General features: G+C 48.7%; 7 protein-coding genes across 7 annotated transcripts; 6 read left to right on the forward strand and 1 right to left on the reverse strand.

The window, feature by feature from the left end:
• Positions 1 to 4,006: 4,006 nt before the first annotated feature.
• TRIVIDRAFT_180981 (uncharacterized protein) lies at positions 4,007 to 6,179 on the forward strand (the record flags this gene model as incomplete). The annotated part of the gene is made up of 1 exon (XM_014099229.1): positions 4,007 to 6,179. One exon carries the CDS (start codon positions 4,108 to 4,110, stop codon positions 6,064 to 6,066), a length of 1,959 nt encoding a protein of 652 aa, XP_013954704.1.
• A 390-nt stretch (positions 6,180 to 6,569) lies between these two features.
• Positions 6,570 to 8,262, forward strand: TRIVIDRAFT_81170 (uncharacterized protein; the record flags this gene model as incomplete). Its single annotated transcript, XM_014099230.1, has 7 exons — positions 6,570 to 6,725; positions 6,788 to 6,842; positions 6,912 to 7,058; positions 7,155 to 7,719; positions 7,773 to 7,801; positions 7,871 to 7,963; positions 8,023 to 8,262. The coding sequence occupies 7 exons, from the start codon at positions 6,644 to 6,646 to the stop codon at positions 8,117 to 8,119; spliced, it is 1,068 nt and encodes a 355-aa protein (XP_013954705.1).
• Positions 8,263 to 8,462: 200 nt separating this feature from the next.
• TRIVIDRAFT_192745 (uncharacterized protein) lies at positions 8,463 to 9,981 on the forward strand (the record flags this gene model as incomplete). Its single annotated transcript, XM_014099231.1, has 4 exons — positions 8,463 to 8,505; positions 8,660 to 9,723; positions 9,784 to 9,870; positions 9,925 to 9,981. The coding sequence occupies 4 exons, from the start codon at positions 8,463 to 8,465 to the stop codon at positions 9,979 to 9,981; spliced, it is 1,251 nt and encodes a 416-aa protein (XP_013954706.1).
• Positions 9,982 to 10,849: 868 nt separating this feature from the next.
• Positions 10,850 to 11,848, reverse strand: TRIVIDRAFT_69040 (uncharacterized protein; the record flags this gene model as incomplete). The annotated part of the gene is made up of 2 exons (XM_014099232.1): positions 10,850 to 11,489; positions 11,556 to 11,848. The coding sequence occupies 2 exons, from the start codon at positions 11,846 to 11,848 to the stop codon at positions 10,850 to 10,852; spliced, it is 933 nt and encodes a 310-aa protein (XP_013954707.1).
• Positions 11,849 to 12,437: 589 nt separating this feature from the next.
• Positions 12,438 to 14,415, forward strand: TRIVIDRAFT_114486 (uncharacterized protein; the record flags this gene model as incomplete). Its single annotated transcript, XM_014099233.1, has 4 exons — positions 12,438 to 12,501; positions 12,627 to 12,904; positions 13,068 to 13,526; positions 13,588 to 14,415. Coding segments are annotated over 4 exons (1,629 nt in total), but the record flags the coding sequence as incomplete, so codon positions are not given.
• A 1,895-nt stretch (positions 14,416 to 16,310) lies between these two features.
• Positions 16,311 to 17,449, forward strand: TRIVIDRAFT_202754 (uncharacterized protein; the record flags this gene model as incomplete). Its single annotated transcript, XM_014099234.1, has 3 exons — positions 16,311 to 16,599; positions 16,669 to 17,101; positions 17,164 to 17,449. The coding sequence occupies 3 exons, from the start codon at positions 16,311 to 16,313 to the stop codon at positions 17,447 to 17,449; spliced, it is 1,008 nt and encodes a 335-aa protein (XP_013954709.1).
• A 793-nt stretch (positions 17,450 to 18,242) lies between these two features.
• TRIVIDRAFT_209628 (uncharacterized protein) lies at positions 18,243 to 20,956 on the forward strand (the record flags this gene model as incomplete). Its single annotated transcript, XM_014099235.1, has 5 exons — positions 18,243 to 18,249; positions 18,373 to 18,479; positions 18,584 to 18,672; positions 18,742 to 19,681; positions 19,748 to 20,956. The coding sequence occupies 5 exons, from the start codon at positions 18,243 to 18,245 to the stop codon at positions 20,882 to 20,884; spliced, it is 2,280 nt and encodes a 759-aa protein (XP_013954710.1).
• Between the last annotated feature and the right edge of the window lie 24 nt (positions 20,957 to 20,980).

Here is a 20,980-nt window from a genome sequence, read left to right on the forward strand (position 1 = left end):
TGATGAAAGTAAAATGATAATTTGTTGTTATTGATATGAAAGCTATGTGAAACTGCTATCTGGTCGAAGCTCAAAAGAGGACTGGCAGTGGGCTGCTCTTTATACAATGGGTCTTTCTATACTTCCTATCTCATGTGCTTTTATTGATGTCATAGGGGCCTCTAGCATCAATAAACTGGATATGCTCTCCCACCTTGCAAGCTTCAACCTATAGTACCTTCCCACTAGGTGGCATCTATTCGAATCGTTCGCGATTGGCTAATGAAGCTTCACTCCTATCTGCTAGTACCCATATCTCAAGTCCACGACTCCATCATGGGGGTAAAAAATAGCCGCAAGCGCAATTTCCACCGATTCTTTGATCTGATTAGTAAAAGGATGGCCTAAGTCCGACCAATTGTGCTACCCCATTCTGATACAGTAATCGGTAGCAGCACTGCTTTGCGACTGATCGGCGATTGCGAAAAAAAAATTTCGGACTTCAAGGCTAAACTTGCCCGTTGAGGCTCGGGCCTACGCAACTGTGTGCGAATCTGGCTGCTATTAGACCGTTTGGGAAGCTTGCTCTGAACACTCGCCACTACGACGGAAATTGTGAGCTGGAGTTAACAATCGGGGCCGGTAGCAGGAGAGGAGCTTACCGCATGTGGCTTCGTTGTGCGTCAACCTAAAAGCTAAGTGGGAGACATTCTCCGATTGGCAGACGGCTTAACAGTTACTCCACCAATATTCAGTTCAAGTAAGGCGGTTCTACGGCTGTCTATGGATTGCGTTCTGCCAGCCATTGGGGATCAGTCTTGAATAATTACATGGGATGCAGTGTAACCTATTAGACACCCTCTCCGGGTCTTAGGAAACTTATATCAAATACATACCTGCAGTATTTAGCTCTCAACCATACTATGTACTCAGCTTGCAAGTCGGATTTAAGGAATGTTTCGGGGAGGATGCTTAACATACAGACCAACTATCAAAACAAAGGCCATGCAAAGTCTCAACAAAAGCCTACGGTAAAGCCGAGATCCACTAGGGGCCAAGATGCGGTCTGCAATCCTCAATGCGATACATAGATTGATGGAGATTTTTTTTTAATCTCCATCGCTACATCGCTAAAGATGTCGACCTCGGCAAACTCGGGCTCATAACGAGTGTCCGCAATGCGGACCTGGCGGGGCGGTTCCATTCTTCGTCATTGTACTCCGTAGCCGGTGCGAATCATTCCACCTGGGTTCCCAGAACTAATTGTTGCGCCAGAATCCACAGAAGCAGATGCCGGGTATTAGGGGAAGTCCGCATTATTGATGCGGAAGAGAAAAAAATTGTCTTTGTAAGACATGACTTATAGTATCTAGTTAGGAAGTGTGAATAATGAGACACTCTTCAGACGAGTTATGCATGCATGCTGCGTTACTCATCAAACTCATGAGAATTATAAATATCTCCCCATACCCAGTCACTCTTGTTCATGCTTGGAGAGGCATTTGCTTGATTAAGATATAGACTACTACTGTTGAATGATCTCATTCGGGCCGCTCATTTCCGCACGCACGGCTCTCGATACATTAAGTTGAACAGTGCTTGGAGTGGCGGATACTTTACCACGTAAATTGCCTTAGTATCCTCGAGTGAGGGTTAAACCCAGCAAGATATTGAGAATGCAAGAGTGGAAAGGCAGTATCATTATAAAAAGGAAATATACGCAGATCTAGTAGATACAAATAAATTCAGTACATAGGCACAAGTAGATGTGTGTAGAAGGTAATTCTATCAACTACCTATATAGAGAAAAACATGTACGAAAAGAAAAGAAAGAAAGAAAAGAATTCCTTCCCTTTGGATCTAGTGTGTAGTGTTTTGGCAATTCAAGTCCCGTTTATAGCTTGATCATTGACAAAGTTCGTTAAATATGGTGCGAGTGAGAGGAGCGACAGTGGCCATCCACGGATGATCGCCCTCCAACTGTTCGCTCTGCCAGGATCCTACTACTCTCGGGTGAGATTCTTATTGTAATCCTTCGACAGACGTTAAAACTAAAATTGAAATGCCCACATCGATTGCGGAGCTGTCCAATGCCATTTATCTTCAAGCTCTGACAGGTAATGTCAGATCAATTGGAACGAATATGAAGTACTAGATCAATCCATGACCCACAACTCCAGGTCTACGATAGCGCTGACAAGAAATTCCCGCTTTTGCCAAGAGGCTCCAATGACTTGAAGGTGAGGGGAAGGTTGCCAGCAATGCGATGAATGTCGTGCTCGTGCGATCTAGGCAGCACACAGACGCCATGGAACATGAATGGTTACACGTTCGCATACCATCTGCCACGCGCCACCCCACCAAGTCAACTGAAAGAGTTGAATACATATATATCGCCATTTGAGCCTGGAATCATATGGGATGGTCCTTCAAAGATAAATCGTGTACTCCGTACTCGCCGTCCACACAACGAGGTGGATCATATGGCACCCCAGGGTTGCTTCTCCTTGTGGTCTCAAGCTTGCATGTAACAGTTGTCTGCAGATTGTCGGACAGCCTATTGCTAGTGCTCCGAACTTAATCTCACTCGTGATGCTAGTGTAGCGTTTCGCTGGTAGCCTAAATCCCTGTGACCACGTTTCGACAAGGCTTATTCCAGCAGATCGGAAGGGCGTGGGAGCCTCGCCGCAGTCCGTGAGATGCATTCCATATGCGAGTGCATCTTCCCCACCAGAGGCTGAGCAGCAGCTGAACCACCCATTCGTTGCACAAAAATGCCTAGGCTTCTGAAGTCTCACGCGAGCTAGGGACTAGCAACGGCTACCTGTATTTAATCTCTCAAGATACAATTGTTTTTAATCTGGACACATCTTTTGACAGCCCGGAACAGAGGATTTACAACAAGGAAAACATATTGATAGCATCATCTGAACTTACGACAGCATGTCAGGCTACTACCAGCCTCCGCCACTGCCTCCTCGGTATGGCAACGGGTCTATTCCTCCTCCTACCCCGCCGAGACAGGCCAGTGGCCAGCCAGCACCAACATACGGAGGCAACGCCCAATATCCATACGGAAACGTGAGCCCTCAGCAACAAACTCAGTATGGATACCAGACAGCGCCTCCTCCGGCATCACCATATCCAAATACGGCCGCACCGGCACCATATTTTCCGCCTCCTCCTGGTCCACCACCGCCTGGACATTCCGGCTACCCATATACTCCACCATCAACAGCTCCCGGCTCCGTAACAACAGCGCCTCCGCAGAGCCCGTCTCAGGCTTATCCTCTTCCGCAAAGTCCATCTTACTCATATCACCCTCCTCCTCAGAATTCACCTCAGTCCTATCCTCCTCCTCCTCCTCCTCTTCCTCCTCGGGCACCAGTTCAACAAAACCTGCCCAGCTACTCTCCATATCCTCCCTATAATCCAGCTCAAAATGCGCAAAATACAGCTTCACACACATACTCTCCCCCACAGCAAGCTTCATACTACAACAGCCCCCCTCATGCTGCTCCATACACACCAGCTTCACATGCACCAACACCAGCTGCTCCTGTCCAAACCTCAGCATATCAATACACGCTTCCTGCGGCAGCGCAACCACCAAGCTTGCCTGTTGCTTCGCCGCAGTCGCCTGCACCAGGCGGGTATGCTATTTCAAATGGGACTGTTATTCCTCTGCCTCAGCAACAGGCAGCATATACAGCCTCGTCCCCTCCTCCTCCACCGATGTCAACTCGTCCTCCTGCCCGGGAGACTTCGAATAACTATGCTCCTCAGCCGCCTGTTGCTCCAACTGCATTAGGGGAGCAACTACCAGCAGGATTAGAACACCCGCCGCCACCACCGCTGCCGCCGTCAGATACGGCAAGTAATCAGCATCAATATCCACGCAGACCTGTTGCCGCCCCCAATACACAACAGACAGTGGTTCCGGCTTCTGATCCTACTCCCGCATATCCAGCTGCCCCTCAAACATACCAGATTCACTCGGATCGTATCTCACCAATTCAACCAACGAACAATGCCACGCCAATTCCTCCTCCACCCCCAGCAGAGGCCCAACAAACATACCAGATCCAGCCGCATAATATTCCACTAGTTCAACCAACGAACAATGTCATGCCAATTTCTCCACCCCCAGCAGAGGTCCAACAACCTACCCCAGTACCTACTACAGTGCAGTCCCAGGATCCTATGGCTAATCTGTACACGCAAATGACCAATCTCAACATGAACCCTGTGGACCATAACGTGGCACACCAACCTTCTGTGAGAGCTTTGCATGATGATGCACCCCGGCCTCCACCCCTTATTCGTGCAACGGGGCAACCGCTGGAAGTCGTCACGTATTGTCCAGAAACGAGGGCAGTGGATTATTCGCTTTATTGGTATCGCTTGCCCGACCTACCAGACTTATTGATCTGCACCAGATGTCACGCTGATCACATTCAATCTACACAGCTGGCAAGCAAGTTTGAGAAGATCAAACGGCCTGACAACTTCAACTCCATGTGCTGTTTCTGGTTCCCTAGGGTAAAGGAGGTTATTTGGCCTCAGGCTGTTCGAACCGGCAACATGGATGCACTGCATGAATTCCTGAAAAAGCGTCTCAACGTAAAGACATGCAAAGGACGCAACTCCACCACAGCCTCTAATGGAATTAAATGGTTTGGCATGACTGGTAATGAGATCAACGGATTCATCTCGTGTGAGGCTTGCTACGAGGACCGGATAGCAGGAACACCATTTGAGACCAGATTCTCGCCATATCGTGAGCAGCCAACCAATGAGCAATGGTCTTGTGACATCGCCACGCCGTTCATCTCTCGAGTTGTTGTCAAGAAGGCCAAAGAGGATGACTGGGCCGGCTTTGTTAGTTTAGCGACCCATCGTCTCTCCTTGCCAAAATGCGAGGGAAGGGATATACAGTCAAACGACTGCACCTGGTACATGCCACGCATCAAAATTGAGAATATGCGAGCTTGTGAAGCTTGTTATCTAGACCGAGTTGGCTTCACACGGTTTGAGAAGGAGTTTGAGAAGTATGTCATGCCCCCAGGCTTCGACTCATACTTCGAACACATGACCCAATTCTGGTCTTGCAAATTAAACGAAACCAACCTTCCCCTGGTATGGGCCTTGGAGAATGCCATTGAGCAGCGCAACTGGTCTGTATTCAGCAGTTCGGCGGAAGTGGCGTGCCGCCTCCCACCTTGCACAAAAAACGGAATTATCCGCGGCAACTGGTGGACAGTCCAGGGAGGATGCGACAACTTTGATGTGTGTGAGACCTGCTATGTGTCCGTTCTCAGAACCAGTGGAGTTGCTCAATTCTTCGAACCCGTTCAGCGCAATCCCGAGGCAACTCTTGTTTGCGACTTTTGTGTTTCCAGTCCCCGATTCCGGCAATATCTCAGAAAATATGCTCAATCTGTAGACCTAGGAGTTTTCAGTTACTACCTAGACTATGTTCGGACATTTGCCTCGGTTCCTGTTTGTCCTGGCCTAGATGTCGTGGAGAAGGGACATTGGTGGGGCTATCCAAATGCTTTATTCTGCCAAGATTGCTATCTGAGCTTCGTCACCGACACAAAGCTGGGCGATTCCGTGGTTTTAAAGAAAGCATATGATGAGCGTGCCCAGATTTGCCAGATCTGGTCTTCTCGTATGCGTACAATGTGGTTGAAAGTATGTGATGCTGGCCCACCTGGATCACCCGAGTCGGAAGAGAAATTGGCGGAATTCATAGAATTCGGGGGCAAGCGGTTGAAGATATACACTCAAACTGTGCCTCAGATGAAGTTTATCCGCGAAATGAAGCTTATGAAAATGCAGAACGCAATGCACCAGGGTCTTCTGAGTGTCATGTACAACGGTATGGATGGATTGGCCTCGATATCTGGTACCACGGATGGACACCTTCATGGAAACAGTCAGTTGGGCTGGTATGAAACTGAACAGGGAGCGCAGGGAGCGCAAATGTTCAATAACATGCAAGCTGGTTTTGCAAGTGCCAATCGGGCGGACGAATGGATGCAAATATTCCAGCTCGAGAGGATATGGAAGGAAGTTGAGTAAGCCAAAGGCTCGACCGACACATGGAGGGTGGGAGGTTCAAGGTTGAAGCGATAAAACACACATTGACAGAATGATCACATAGTACCGTAGCATCAACATATATTTGAGAGCCCATAATGCAGTATATGCCCATGCTGACCTCTGTCCAAGGGAAGCCCCGTACATATATCAGTTCCTACACGACCTAAGATATGACACAGCATAACCCTGGGGACATATACCCAAGCCCCAGCCCACAGTTTTAAGTTACTCAAGGCTCGGATCTAGAACGGAGATGTGGGTGGGAGAGTGTGCCGCAAGTAACCCCGAGATGCTCTGATTCGTTCCATCAACGTTTCCCTTCTGTCCCAATTTTCGGCCTACCCTCGGCAGCGGGTTTAGTGCCCGCCTGGAGGAGGGGTGAACGAGCTGAGGGCATATTGTGGGGAATTCATCCTACATCTCGACCCATATTGACGTCGGGCGCTTCAGTATGTATTTAAACCCCTCCCAGGGTTGAAAATCATTTTAATACTCACACAGAATAGTATAATAGCCTATTCCCATTCTCTATTTCACTGTGTAAACCCCTCAGAAAATGTCTCTTCCTCAGACCATGAAGGCCGTCGTCTTTGACGGACCCCGCAGCGTCTCCATCCAGGACCGGCCGGTGCCTCAGAGTAAGTTCCAACCAATGCAAAGCGTCTGGATTCCGGTATGGATGGCCCATAACATGACCCAGTCCAGGATGAGGAAGACATCATTGTCAAAGTGAGCGCGACTGCTCTCTGCGGCTCGTAAGTTTACGCCTCTTGATGTAGTACAAGCGAATGGCCGGCTGGCTAACGCGCGGGATATCCTTTCAGTGAGCTGCATGTTTACCGTGGCCACCAGGCCTCACCAACAGGCTTCATCATGGGACACGAGTTTACAGGAACTGTCGTAGCTGCAGGTCCAGCTGTAAAGTCAGTCGCGGTTGGCGACAAGATTGTAGCGCCATTTACAGCATCATGGTATGTACATGTACTTTAGCCTTGAGGTTTCATGGGACTTCATTGTGCACATCTCCATATCCTAGATATATGCCACTTGTACTTACGAAATATTAGCGGCAAATGTTTTTTCTGTCTCAATGGCGCCACTGCACGCTGTGAGAAATCCATACTTTTTGGATCAACCAAGCTCGATGGTGGTCAAGCTGAATATGTCCGCGTGCCCCTGGCTGATGGCACAGTCTCAAAAGCGCCATCATCAATCTCAGATGAAGCTCTCATTCTAATGGCTGACATCTTCCCCACTGGTTTTTTTGGCGTCAAGTCTGCACTCAGCCTTGCCCCTCCTACTCTCAATATCCACGAATCCACCCTGGTGGTGATCGGATGTGGCCCAGTTGGCTTGTGTGCAATTGTTGCGGCGGCTGAACAGAAGCCCAAGCATTTATTCGCTATTGACAGCGTGGATAGCAGACTCGAGCAGGCAAGGCAACTTGGTGCTGAGCCTCTAAATTTCCTCAAAGACAAGGAAGGGATGACGGCTAGAATCTTGGAGGTTACAAACGGGAGGGGTGCCGACTTGGTCGTTGAAGTTGTTGGACTGTCGCCAGCATTGAGAACTGCTTTTGACATTGTGAGGCCATTTGGTGTGATTAGCAGCATTGGTGTTCATAATGCAGAGGTAAGTTCCATGGCACCCAGAGATGCCGTTCAATCTGAGCTAACAATTGCTAGATTCCATGGTCTGGAAGTGAGGCATACGGGTAAGTGAATACTGTTATTCATGGCATTCAAAATATCAAATAAATACTCAATACGATTGGCGCATATAGGAAGAATATTCGTCTGCAAATGGGCCGGTGCCCTGTTCGAAGCATCTTTTCCGAGGCCCTTGTTCTGCTCGAGAAAAAGCAACACTTGCTTGGGTGAGCCATTCCCCCACTCGCTTTTATCCTTAACATACAATATCTAACTCTTATGACAGCTTCATGTTTGAAAACATTATGCCTCTCAGCGAGGCTGTTCAAGGCTATACACTTTTTGATGAGATGAAGGTACAAAAGGTGGTCTTCAAGCCATAGTACATGTTGTCATGAGGCCCACAGCCGGGCGCTTATCAAAAGCACCTACATACATGTATTCATGTAGCTTGCATCTTTACCACCTATAATTTGACTACATGTATTATATGCATGCAAATGATAAAGCCCCAGCATATCTGGACAACATTGAGGAAGGATTCACTCCTTAACTGCATTTGATGCCTGCCTGTGATTTGATTACCCCGCTATATGCATCCCTATGACACCCTCGCGCCCTTCAGACTACATGGACTGTGGCATTGAAATTTTGGAGACGAATACACTGACATCAACCTCCGCCATTTCGATCCGGTAAATTTAAGCAATCGTCTTTATCGACACCATGGCTGCCAAAACCCCCTCAGATGAGCGCAAGGTGCTCAACGGTTTGTCAATCCTTTAGCGGGCAAACTACTGAACACAAGCTAATAGCTTGGATAGTTCAAGCATCTGGAAAGGTGGCTGGTTCCGCTCGTGCTAACGGAACCGCCAAAGCAAATGCTGCCGAGCAATCTGGTGATGACTCGGATGACGATCCAGACCAACATGCCACTGAAATTAAAGTCGCTGCCGGTGAGGGCAGTGACGCTAAGAAGCGAAAGAACAAAAAGAAGAAGAACAAAAAGAAGAAGATTATTGCGCAGACCGAACCTCCATCCATACTTGTATCCAAATTATTTCCAAACAACAACTATCCCAAGGGCGAAGAGGTCGAATATAAAAATGAGAATCTCTATCGCACTACTGACGAAGAAAAGCGTCATTTAGACAACCTTAAGAGTGACTTCCTCTCTGATTATCGTCAAGCGGCCGAGACGCATCGTCAGGTCCGCCAATGGGCACAGAGAAACATCAAGCCAGGCCAGACCCTCACTGAGATTGCTAACGGCATCGAAGATAGCGTGAGGCGTTTACTTGGACACGATGGCTTAGCTGAAGGCGATTCCCTCATTGCCGGCATGGGCTTCCCGACTGGGCTGAATATTGATGAGATTGCCGCACACTATAGCCCAAATGCTGGCGACAAGGTCGTGCTTCAGCAGAACAATGTCATGAAAATTGACATTGGCGTCCATGTGAATGGTCGCATCGTCGACAGCGCCTTTACAATGGCGTTTGATCCCATGTATGACAACCTCCTTGCAGCCGTCAAGGACGCCACGAATACTGGCGTCCGCGAGGCAGGTATTGATGTCCGCCTTGGAGAACTCGGCGGATACATCCAAGAGGCCATGGAGAGTTATGAATGCGAGATCAACGGAACTACTTATCCAATCAAGTCGATTCGCAACATAGGCGGCCACAGTATCTTGCCATATCGCATCCACGGTACCAAGAGCATTCCCCCCGTAAAGTCGGACGACATGACCAAAATGGAAGAGGGTGACATCTTTGCCATTGAGACTTTCGGCAGTACTGGTAACGGCTGGGTTTACGATCATGGCGACGTATCGCATTACGCCCTACGGGCAGATGCGCCAAATGTGGACCTTCGTCTGTCCTCAGCCAAATCGCTCTTGAATGTGATCAAGAAGAATTTCGGCACTATTCCGTTTTGCCGACGATACTTGGACCGAATTGGGCAGGAAAAATATCTCCTTGGTGTATGTCACGACGAGTCTCCCAAACCATTGCTCTTCTTGATGTAGCTAACAGTCTAGCAGCTCAACACTCTTGTGAAATCGGGCATCGTCGAGGACTACCCGCCTTTACTCGACAAAAAAGGGTCGCATTCAGCCCAATTCGAGCATGTGAGTAAAAGCCATTTGTGTATTTGGAAGACGAATGCTAACGGACAACACAAGACGATTTTGCTCAGACCTACCGTGAAGGAGGTCATTAGCCGTGGAGATGACTACTGATTGTTGCAATCAGGGTCTTGCGGTTCGCGATCCTGATGGAAACATTACTCGATCGCACTACCAAGCAGAGGCTTGAGATCATTTTTTTCGTGACACTCATTTTACAGATATTTATTCATGTTTTCCATTAAAAGAAAATGTGCGCTGATTCATGAGGTCTTAAATGAGGCTGGTACGTGTATTTTGGGCTAGCATCATGGCGAGACTTTACGCATGCGCCGAGAAAATATGCAAAAAAAGATGAAAATTGTTCAGAGAAGGACAATGGTATATTAGTTGTAGACAGTCATTACCTCAATCATACCATCTATTACAGTCCAACTAAACAGCCCCGTTGCAGCGGGTACACTTTATTGTTGTTGCTGTAGTAAAGACGCTTATTTCTCTCTTTTGCCAGATTACTTCCTCTCGCGCTTTTCATCTCAACACCACGGCATTGGGCGTGAACGATATAGCCTCTTTTTTTAGGTAGATGGCATTTCTTCCGAGCCTAATTGTCGAAGGCAGTGCCTCTCTTTTACAAGCAGGCAATAATACCAAGTTCAGTCTAGGGATTTCTCTCTTTGTGAATTACCAGGGTTTTAGACAAGCAGGGTATTAGAGACTAAATAGATAGGCCGAGTAAATAGAGTGAATTTTATCGGATGTCTTATAATAAGCTTAAAGCTGCTTAGACTCTTCCTACAACAGTTTTTATGGGCAACGACAAAGCATGATTGCACGCGCATCAAATCTCTGGAAAGTCTTCAATAGACGGGAGTTATTTTTACATTCGCATCTGTCTAAGAATACAGTTATCAATATGAAGAGTAACGCAAACACTCCAGATCTCTATCGCTGTCTATTATGATACAAAATGAGAACACATTTAGAGCTGCTCTGTGCCAGTGACAATGGTGAATTTCCGAAGATCATCTCTAGGTGCGAACTTTCGTTCATCGGTGCTCGCACTAACGGGCTCCCAGGCCTTGAGCAGCTTAAGTTCGTCTTCTCGTCGATTTCTCGCGCTGTCGAGTGCATCTGAGCCCAAGATAACTCGGACAGCCCATGGTCGGCCAGCCGCAACGCCCTCTCCCTTAATCACATCAATCATAGTAGAAGCAGCTTTGGCAGGTGATCCTGGCATGAGACCCATGGGGTTGTTTGAAAACATGCCGATAATGCTACCAAGAAGAGGCTTGTATGCATCGGTAGGTTCAGCACCGGGAGGGCTGGCGTGAGCACCCTCACGGGGCTGCATGAGGTTGGTGATAAAGCCACCGCAGTCGAATGCAACACTTCGAATGCCCAGATCACTGACCTCCTTATGAAGGCATTCTGCGAAAGAACTGAGACCTGCCTTGGCCATCGAATAATGGGACATTGTGGGGAGGGCCATCCAGCTCGAACTGGAGGAAGTGAACGCAATGCAACCCTTACCCTGAGCACGGAAGAAGGGCAGAATGGCTTGGGTCAAGTGAACCGGTCCAAAGAGGTTGACATCGAACATGTTTTGCACATATGCATCACTGTTCCGAATCAGAGAAATGAGTTAACCGATCGTATGGATGATCCACTGCGAATGAATAGCTTACCTTGCGTCTTCGATGGTTGTCATGGCTGACATGCCAGCGTTGTTCATCAGAACATCAATGTGGCCGAAGATGTTCCATGCCGTCTCAATCTTGGCCCTGATCTCTTCAATTGGAGCGGTGACCTCGAGCTCCAGGAGGGCAATGCTATCCGACTTGGGCTTGAGGTGGCCAAGTCGCTCCTCGACCTTTCTGCCAGTTGCAATGACCTTGTCTCCCCGAGAAAGAATGTGATCCACCAAGGCAGCACCAATGCCAGAAGTGGATCCGGTGACGAGGAAGACAAGGGGGGCCATTGTGAGATGTGTAGAGATGCTACTTATAGAATAGAAAGTAGTATTGATGGTTTTATAAGTCTCGATGAAGAGAAGTTGTGAGTTACTTGTTTCTGTTGTTGCTGTTATTGCTGTGTGAGGATTGTGATTGTGAACTCTCATTTCGAATCGAGAACTGAACGCCATTTATATATATCCCTTCGTCTTGGCACATAGGCCATTCTCTTGACTTGTGTTCGCCCATGTTTACTATTTCTTTTCGGAGCGCATCAACGTTCCGTGACGCCATCCCGCTAAATCCGGAGCTGGGCAAGGCTTAGTTCCAACTCATGTCATGGACGAACAGCCGGACAAGAAGCCATTGGGCCACCATGCTGACACGCAGCCAACTGGTGAAAGACAACCGTCCGATCACGTGAGCGGACGAAGCAGCAATAAATGCTTCGTCCACGGACAAGATCCTTTGCTCCTGATCTCGCGCACCAAAACAGGATCAATCAAGCTCTCTGAGTTGCAGCTGAGTTTGTCCGCCGTGCCGTATTTACGGAATTTTGTTTCCAGGAAGCATTGCAGTCATTCGTCCGACATGGAGGAGCCTTCAAGTGTACCGATATCGAACCCGCTTCCGCATCGAGTGCGGAAGATGCGCAAGGGAACCCGAAGTTGCACCGAATGTAGGTCCATACATTGCGTCTCCTCTCCATGTACCTGTGCGGAGCACATTACACACAGGCTCGTCTTCAATGTTATGGAGACAGCTGTTGTAGAGCTTTGGAATATTGATGGTTGCTTTTTCAAGGCCGAAGACGTAAAACTCGCTGTGTGTATCCTCCTGGCGATCCCGTGTGCGTCCTATGCAAATCGCGTGATGGCCGCTGTATTGAGCAGGGCTACGAGGATGTCGGCATTTCAGAATCGAAATCTAGCGTGCCGCGGAAACAACCTGCCAATGAGAAGGCATCTCAAGGCCGGAATGGGACATCAGCCGACCAACCTCCAAAATTCAGTGGAGATGCCGAGACGTCGGATGTCCTCGTATCAGAGAGAGCAAACTATGCCCCGATCGTATCTTTGCTTGTGGATGCCAAGGTGAGCTTAAAGATAGAGCTCATGATATGTGTTCATTCAGTCATTCGGGGCTAATGGTAACACAATTTTGAAGCTCTCAGCCTCGGCAAAAACGGGAGAAAGCGGCTCCCCTATACTCCAGACAGCCTATGCCAGCTCAACATTCAGCCAGCTTCTCGACAGAGACCAGAGGATGTACCCTCCCTTCCTACTACCGCTTGAAGACAAATCCGCATACGTGTGCTCTACAATACGTTCAATGCTACCAGGCTATGACACCATCATGTCTGTTCTCACCAAAAATGGGTCGTGGTGGGACAGCTTCCGCTCAAAGGCATATGCTATTTCTGAAGCCCCTTCTCAGACGATAGAGGCCTTTTGCAAGCGAACATATACAAGCAGCAACCCAGCTGACATTGGCGCCCTTGCAGTTGCGTTTGCCCGTAGCTTGAATAAGCATCGCTATCTGTATACCCTGGTAGACGACCTTGTCATCTCGGACATCAACTACACAGCAACTATAGAGGGCCTGGAATGCTTAATCTTGCTTGCGAAATCGTATACCGATTGCGGGCAGCCCAAGAGAGCTTGGCTCGTATGGAGAAAAGGCGCTTCCGCAACGCAGCTGATGGTGTGTCCTGTTTCTGATCCGTCGTCAAAGAGATAAACAAACTTATCTGACTTGTGTTTAGGGCTTGTGCTGTGGGAAGAACTACTCCCGCACAGAGCTGAGGCTCTGGTGCGCCATTTACCACGGCGATAGATTCTGCAGTATGCTCCTTGGCTTGCCCTACGTGCTGAACGACAACCATTACCAATCTGTTCTCACAGCGGCTGGGATGGGCCAAGGATTTTACTTTGTTCTCAGATGCGCCATTATCTGTGGAAGGATCATTGACCGCAATATGACCGCTGGCAAGCCGTCGTTTGCGAAGGCGATGGAACTGGACGAAGAATTATCGTCCATTGCATCGACGCAGCCAGAGGATTGGTGGTCCGTTCCGGAAAGCATGGATCATTTCCAATTACAAGGATTAGAGCTAAGTGATTTCAGAGAGCTGCTGCTGCAACAGTTCTACTTCTTTTGGGTCAAGCTGTACCTTCACTTGCCTTTTCTGGTAGAATCAACAGCGAGCTCACCTCACTACTTCAGCAGAATGGCCTGTATAGAATCGGCCAAGCAAATTTTGAGGAGATATCGGCTTCTGCGCTGCAAAAACAAGTCTGGTTCTTGCTTATTCGAATGTAAGACAACGGATTTCGCGTGCTTTACTGCCGCTGTTGTTCTTCTCATCAGCACTTTCCACTGCAGCGCAGTAGGTCGCTCGTCCAGTGTAGATGAGGATCTGGAGCTGGTGGCGACTACCGATAGGCTTTTACTTGGGGAAGAGGTTCAAAATGAGTGCAAAGTAGCAGCGCAGTGTCGAAAAGTGCTTCAAACGCTCAGCCTAAACGATCCCATAACGGCGGACGAAAGTCGGGAAGTCATAATCCCATTTTTCGGAGCGGTGATCCGCAAGCGGTCTCGCCGCACGGATCTCCGACATCTGGCCCAGCCGGCCGGACATAATCTCAGCGAGGCGGACATACCCCCTCCGCCTCCTTACAACTCGACGGACCAGACAGTGAGCAATCCAGTCGCAGAAAATCCATGGAGCCTGGACGGATTTTCGCTGGAATATATCAGCCATCGTGGATTTGACCGGGGCCATTTCGGCGGGTTTGCAGAAGCGGAAGAAGTGGCATCCACTCAGGACGAGTCAGCATCCTATCTAGCCTCGGCAGCGATGGAATGGGACCCAGGCTGGTGCGTCCTCACCGACATGAGCAGCGACCTGATGACAGGCATTGAAGAGCTTTCTCCAGAAGATTTTGAATTTTAGCTGCTTATTTGAGCTCTATCGTTATATGTTGCGAAGAATTGTCAATTAATCATTTGTTTGCAAAGTATGAGGATATTGCAAAACTCCCTAGAAGCATACATCTTTCTCCAGTCTCCTGAGCTGCTCTAAAACACGGCTGGGCTCTCTAGTACGAGAACTGTATAGTGGCCGCCCGGGTGGGCTAGATGGTGGACTAAGACGGAGGAACCGATCAGATCTTGAACCAAGACCGCCCTAGCCTACCCTAAAACCCGAATCTTTCGTGTAAAGATTATCTCTATGGATAACTCAGTGGTGCGGCTTTGAACGCCCTGATTCTGTGTAGAATTCTATTTGCTGTGGCCCCTCTTCCGATATACTCCTTTTTTTCCCCTGCCAATGCTCATTTCCACTCGGTTTGTTGTTTCTGACTCGCTCAATCTTCTGCCTCGGCTGACCAGCCACGGAACTTGTATGGAGCCATCTGGTATCCTGGTAATATTAGCTGTAGGATACGATGCAAAAGAATGAACTAAAAAGCGGCATTGTTCCGACATAACTGCAAAAAATTGACTCGTCTATTTTCGATCCATGTCTTTGGGATTCCACCTGAAGTTGATGCAACCGGCTTGGATACTGAATGGGCGATTAAACGGGCCTACCTCTACTCCGAAACAGTTGGTTGTAATGCGGATATTAGTTCATAACCACTCTTGACATCATTTTCTACGCGTAATAGATCAACCACGTTCCTACAAGTATGCCTATCAGTGGTAATATGCATCCATTTTGCTAATTAAGGAGTGTATCGACATTTGTACAATGCCCTATCATTTAGCTAAATGATAGACAAAACTATCTCAGTCGTACCCCTTTCGTTTGAAACGAGAATGGTCATGCTAGCGTTCGCGTAAATTAATAATCAGTCGACATTCGAGACTCTTTGCACTGGAATATCACCTCCCTCGGCAGAGAATGATGGCATGGTGAAATCTCTTCCATTGGGCGAAACTTTGTATCTCGGCGATGAGATAAGCAGGGCGTCGGACATGATGTCACTATTGAATTAAACGCCCCATAAAATCCTCTCGATGGAAGGAAAGCATCCAATCAGCGAACTTTAAAAACTTTCTAGAAGAAGACAATGCTTCCCGCTAGGCTTATTTTGTTTTTGTGCGCGGGACAATCCGTGGGCATGGAACTCCTTCCGTCGATGGGATCTTCCGGTGTTTTAAACAAGGCGCATTGACACGGAGAGCTCTCCGAGGTATTACGAAGCATGTTTGTAATTATTCTCCGTTTTATCGGTGTTGGCGGTGTTGGGTTAGATTGCCGGGATTGGCTTGCAATTGATGGTTGAGAGGTTTGCCGCGATGAAAGTATTAAAGAGACATGGATCTGCGCTTCGAAACAAGTTTTAATCATCCAGAACATCATCAGCAATACAATACAATACGAAAGCAACTTCGATACTCAAGAATCTAAACTCCTTCAGTTTCACAACAAGCAACAAAACCACAAAACATTCTCCTAATATTACCAACACAGCCAAAATGAGCAGCCAAGTCACCTTTGACGTCTACCGCGGAGCTGAGGGCGATGTTCCCGTCCGCAAGACCGTTACCAGACAACTCCGCCCTAACGATGTCTTTATCGAGATGACACACTCCGGTGTTTGCGGCACCGACCTGCACTTCAGACACTCTGATATTACTCTCGGACACGAGGGTATCGGAACCGTCAAGGAACTCGGCCCCGCTGTGACCGGCTTCAAGGTTGGCGATGTTGTCGGCTTTGGATACATCCGCCAAGTTTGTGGTAACTGCATGGAGTGCTTGACTGGTAAGTATACACATTGCATCGGCGGGTGCTTGCTTACATGTACAAAGCATTGCTAACAATGATTTCAAGGCTGGGACCAGTACTGCGCCAACGCTGTTGCATATGGCAATGCCGATACCGACACCGGCAGCTTTTCCCACGGTGCTGTTGTTGATGCCCGATGCGTCTTCCAGATCCCCGATGAAATCGACCCGGCAGATGCTGCTCCCTTGATGTGCGGTGGTGCTACTGTTTGGACTGTTCTTGACCAGTATGGCATCAAGCCCACTGACCGAGTTGCCGTCATGGGCATTGGTGGTCTCGGCCACATTGCTATCAAGATGGCTGCTGCTATGGGCTGCCACGTTGTCGTCCTCTCCAGCAGCGAGTCTAAGCGCGAGGAGGCTCTCAAGTTCGGTGCCAAGGAGTTCCACGTTTTCCGCCAGGGAGAGAAGTTTGAGGGCAAGATGGAGCCTATCAACCACCTTCTCCTCTGCGGAAGTGCCCAAATTGACTACGAGGCGTAAGTTTCACATGCGAGCACACCCAACATTGAATCGCCAGTACTGACAATTTACTTTCTAGTCTCGTGCCCCTGATGGCCCCCAACAGCTCAATCTACCCTCTCACCGTCGACTTCACTCCTTCCAAGATCACCATGTTCTTCGTCGCCCTCAAGGGTATCCGCATCCAAGGCTCAGTCGTCGTCTCCACTTCTGAGATGCGCAAGATGCTCAAGTTCTGCGCTCTGCACAAGATCACTCCCCAGATTGAGAAGTTCCCGCTCAACGAGACTGGCATGAGCGATGCCATGCGCAGACTGACTGAGGGCAATGTGCGATATCGCGCCGTCCTGGTTGCACAGAACTAGATGGTTGACGCAGATGAGGAGGCAAAAGAACATGATACATGCGCTCTTCTGGTAATGATGTAATGAATATTTGGTCAAGCGGAGGATCCCTGGGGCACTATATTGGGGTTGGGTTTTAGACTCTTTTTAGATATAGATATTTAGGCGATGAAAAAACATGTTTGAAAACGAACTTTGGTCTATCATATTCTCTCATTGAGCTGCCAATGAGCTGCCCATTGACATTGCTTGCGGATTGCTCGCTGCTTGCCAATTTTCTTCTTCTTCTTTTCTGTTTTTGCTCTTATACTTAAACAGTGTCTTAGATGTAGAGCGTCATAAATTACATACATGTGTATGTACATATGTACTCTGAGAGCTTATTACCAGGTGTTTGCACTTTGTAAACGGACAGTCTGCGCAGAATTCGGCAGTAATTGTGTCGGCTCAACGAAATAGCCATTGAAAACGCCGCACACATGGATCATCACCCTGATTCCAAATAGGGAGCCGTTGTTGTCGGATTGATGATTACTATACAGAGGCGTCGGATCGATGATTACTATCTATACGGGGCATTACTTGCACTGCAGTCCGTACAAGAGCTACGGACGGGAGCAGAGCTCACAGCACGTGCTGCGAAACTCCTCAAAATGTCCGCATCAAGGACGAGATACAGCCCCAATAAAACCCTTTTTGCCTAGGCTGACAAATGCTGGCGCGGCCAAATGAGTCCTAGCAAAATGGCCAGCGACGTGCTAGAATCTTACGGTCACACTCACGTGACTCTCGAGTTTCGCTTTGCTTGATAATAATGGTCCGTAAGCTCCGCATCCGATCCGCATAAGAGATGCTGGTTCATACAGAAAAAGCGAAATCTAAGACCAATCTCTCGGATGAGAGTTCCATCATCTCAGATTCCCGCTAAACATCCCGGAATGGAGCCAAAGACCAGCCCGAGCTCCTCGAATCCGGACCGCGATACGCATCCAGCAAACTTCACGGCTCAGCCTCACCGAAGAACGAGGACTCGAGCCCGGATAAGCGCAGCGTGTGTGAGGTGTCAAAAAAGAAAGATTCGGGCATGTTACCCCACGGCCTGATGTCCACGTAGTATTTCACATCAATTTCCACTGACCATCATGCTGTATTCAGTGCGACGGTGTTCTGCCAGCATGCTCAGGTTGTCAGAAGGCTGGTGTTCGATGTGTGGATGGAGGCACTTCACGTGAAATACCTCGAAAGTAAGAACGCCGGATGAGGGTTCATGTCCCTGTGCTTGCGCCGGGCTAACCTTGTATAACCTTGTTTAGCTATTTAACTGAACTTGAGTCGCGAGTTGCATGGCTGGAGTCGGTTGTCCGTGAGAGGTGTCCAGATGTCGATCTCACCACAGGGCCAGGGCGTCCATCGCGAGCTCACTCATCGGCTGTTGAGCGTGGACAATCTTCAACGCGGCAAGCCTCCCAAGACTCTCCAGAAGAGACTTCGCCACATGAGATTACAGAGCAGATGGGCCTGATATCCATTTCGGGTGGCTCTGACCTTCGATACTTGGGGCCATCCAGCGGCCTTTTCTTCACCAAATTCGTGCTTGCGGGCTTAGCACATGTTGCAGATATTGAGACGGTAAACCTTCGCGGCACTGCGTGCGACGATACCGATGTGTTCCTACCTGGGGACCTGGTCGACTTGCAGGCCAAGGATTTCCCGAATGACAAGAGGCAAGCCATGTTCCTCACTCAAATCTACTTCGACTCCGTCCACCTACAGTTTCCTTTCCTCCACGAACCCTCACACCATGCCATCCTCCACAAACTCTACAATGGAGAGACTCTGGATGCGCTAGAGGAATTCCACGCATTCATGGTACTAGCTATCGGTGCCACGATATACGGTCGTCGCTCGAGGCGGCACATGCTGGGTGAGGGCTATTATGCCTCGGCCCTGCAGCGTCTAGACACCGTCTTTAGAACGCCGTCACTCGTCACATGCCAGTGTCTTTTGTTGCTGGAGATGTATACCCTTCACGACCCATCGTCCGGACTCAATCTGTGGACACTTCACTACCACTCACTGGCATCATGTTTGGAGCTGGGCTTGCATCGTGATGTTCGGAATCCCAGGCACTTTAACCCTCTGCAGGTGGAACTCCGTACCAGAATTTTTTGGTGCACATATACCATGAACAGACAACTATGCACGATCATGGGCCGGCCGCTGGGATTTTTTGATGAGCAATGTGATTTGAGAGTGAGTTTATATATGTCCAGATGAAGGGGGTTTTTTTTTTTTTTTGCTAACACCGTGGCTACCTAGTTACCCATGGACGTAAACGATGATGAGTTGACCGAGGAAGGGGTGCGGCCTTCGACAAGGCCTCCAGGAAGCCTTACTACCATGTCAAGCGCAATCCATCTCTTTAAATGGGCGAGATTCAGTTCTGAGGTAAAGACGGTTTTGTTTTGCACTGATCGAAGCTATCCGCCTTATGTATCTCCCGCTATTAACGATGTAACGGCATGGAAAACAGACATGATAAGTCGTCTGCGGAAGTGGCGACAGGACATTCCCAAGCACGCCGAAGGCGAGCGCACTTTCTATTTGATCGATCTTTGCGAGATCAGATACCATGAACTGATGATGCTTGTGCTTCGCCCGAACCCCCTGTTCCAGCAACCGACAAAGTCAGCCTTGGGCGAATGTTTCAGCAGCGCAATTTCCTGCAGCAAGCTCTATGCAAGACTATACGGCGACAATCAGCTGCGGTATGGATGGCTAACCGTCCATTCATTATTTTTGTGTATCATGACCATCTTCTACTGTGTCTGGACACCGGAAGGTATTGCTGATCAAGTCAATTTCGACTGCTTGACCACATCTCTGAAGGCGGCGTCGGATATTCTCAGTGCGACAGGAGAATACTGGCCCGAGGCTAAGCGAAGCCGCGATGTCTTGGACCGAATCTTTTCGGCAACCATGAGGCGCTTCTCTCCGCGGCCAGAATATCCAAAGCTGCAGCCCTTGATTACTTCAGCAGACTTACAACCGGAGAGTGGTCCGGCATCGACGGGCATGACGGATGGTACTAGCATCTCGTCTCAAGCTGGCAGCAGCGCTTACGGAGATGGAATGCACTCTTCAGGAGACGTAGCTGTCACTTCGGCAGATGGAATTACATCTTCAGGGCATGAGCTACTCCACGGAACACCCGATCTGAATCTACATGGGCTTTTGCCGGATGGCTCACCGGCTATGAATGCCGAGTTCCCTCCTTACCCGAATACAACACTTGACTCGTTTATGACGACGGACTGGCTTTCATACTTTATGAATGCCGAAGACTTTGGAAGCATGAATATGGATCATAATTTTGGGGGATTAGGTGCAGGTGGGTTGGACATGACAACGGATATATCTGAATGGTATCAAGGGGATATGAGCGTATTGAGATGATTGGGATGACAGGGACGGCGTTTTGAATAGGCATGAGCATAACATACATGAATTACATCAAACCAAGAACATCTCAACTGTTGAATCACTTTGTCT

Source organism: Trichoderma virens (genome assembly GCF_000170995.1).
Source record: "Trichoderma virens Gv29-8 chromosome Unknown TRIVIscaffold_79, whole genome shotgun sequence".
Taxonomy (NCBI): domain Eukaryota; kingdom Fungi; phylum Ascomycota; class Sordariomycetes; order Hypocreales; family Hypocreaceae; genus Trichoderma; species Trichoderma virens.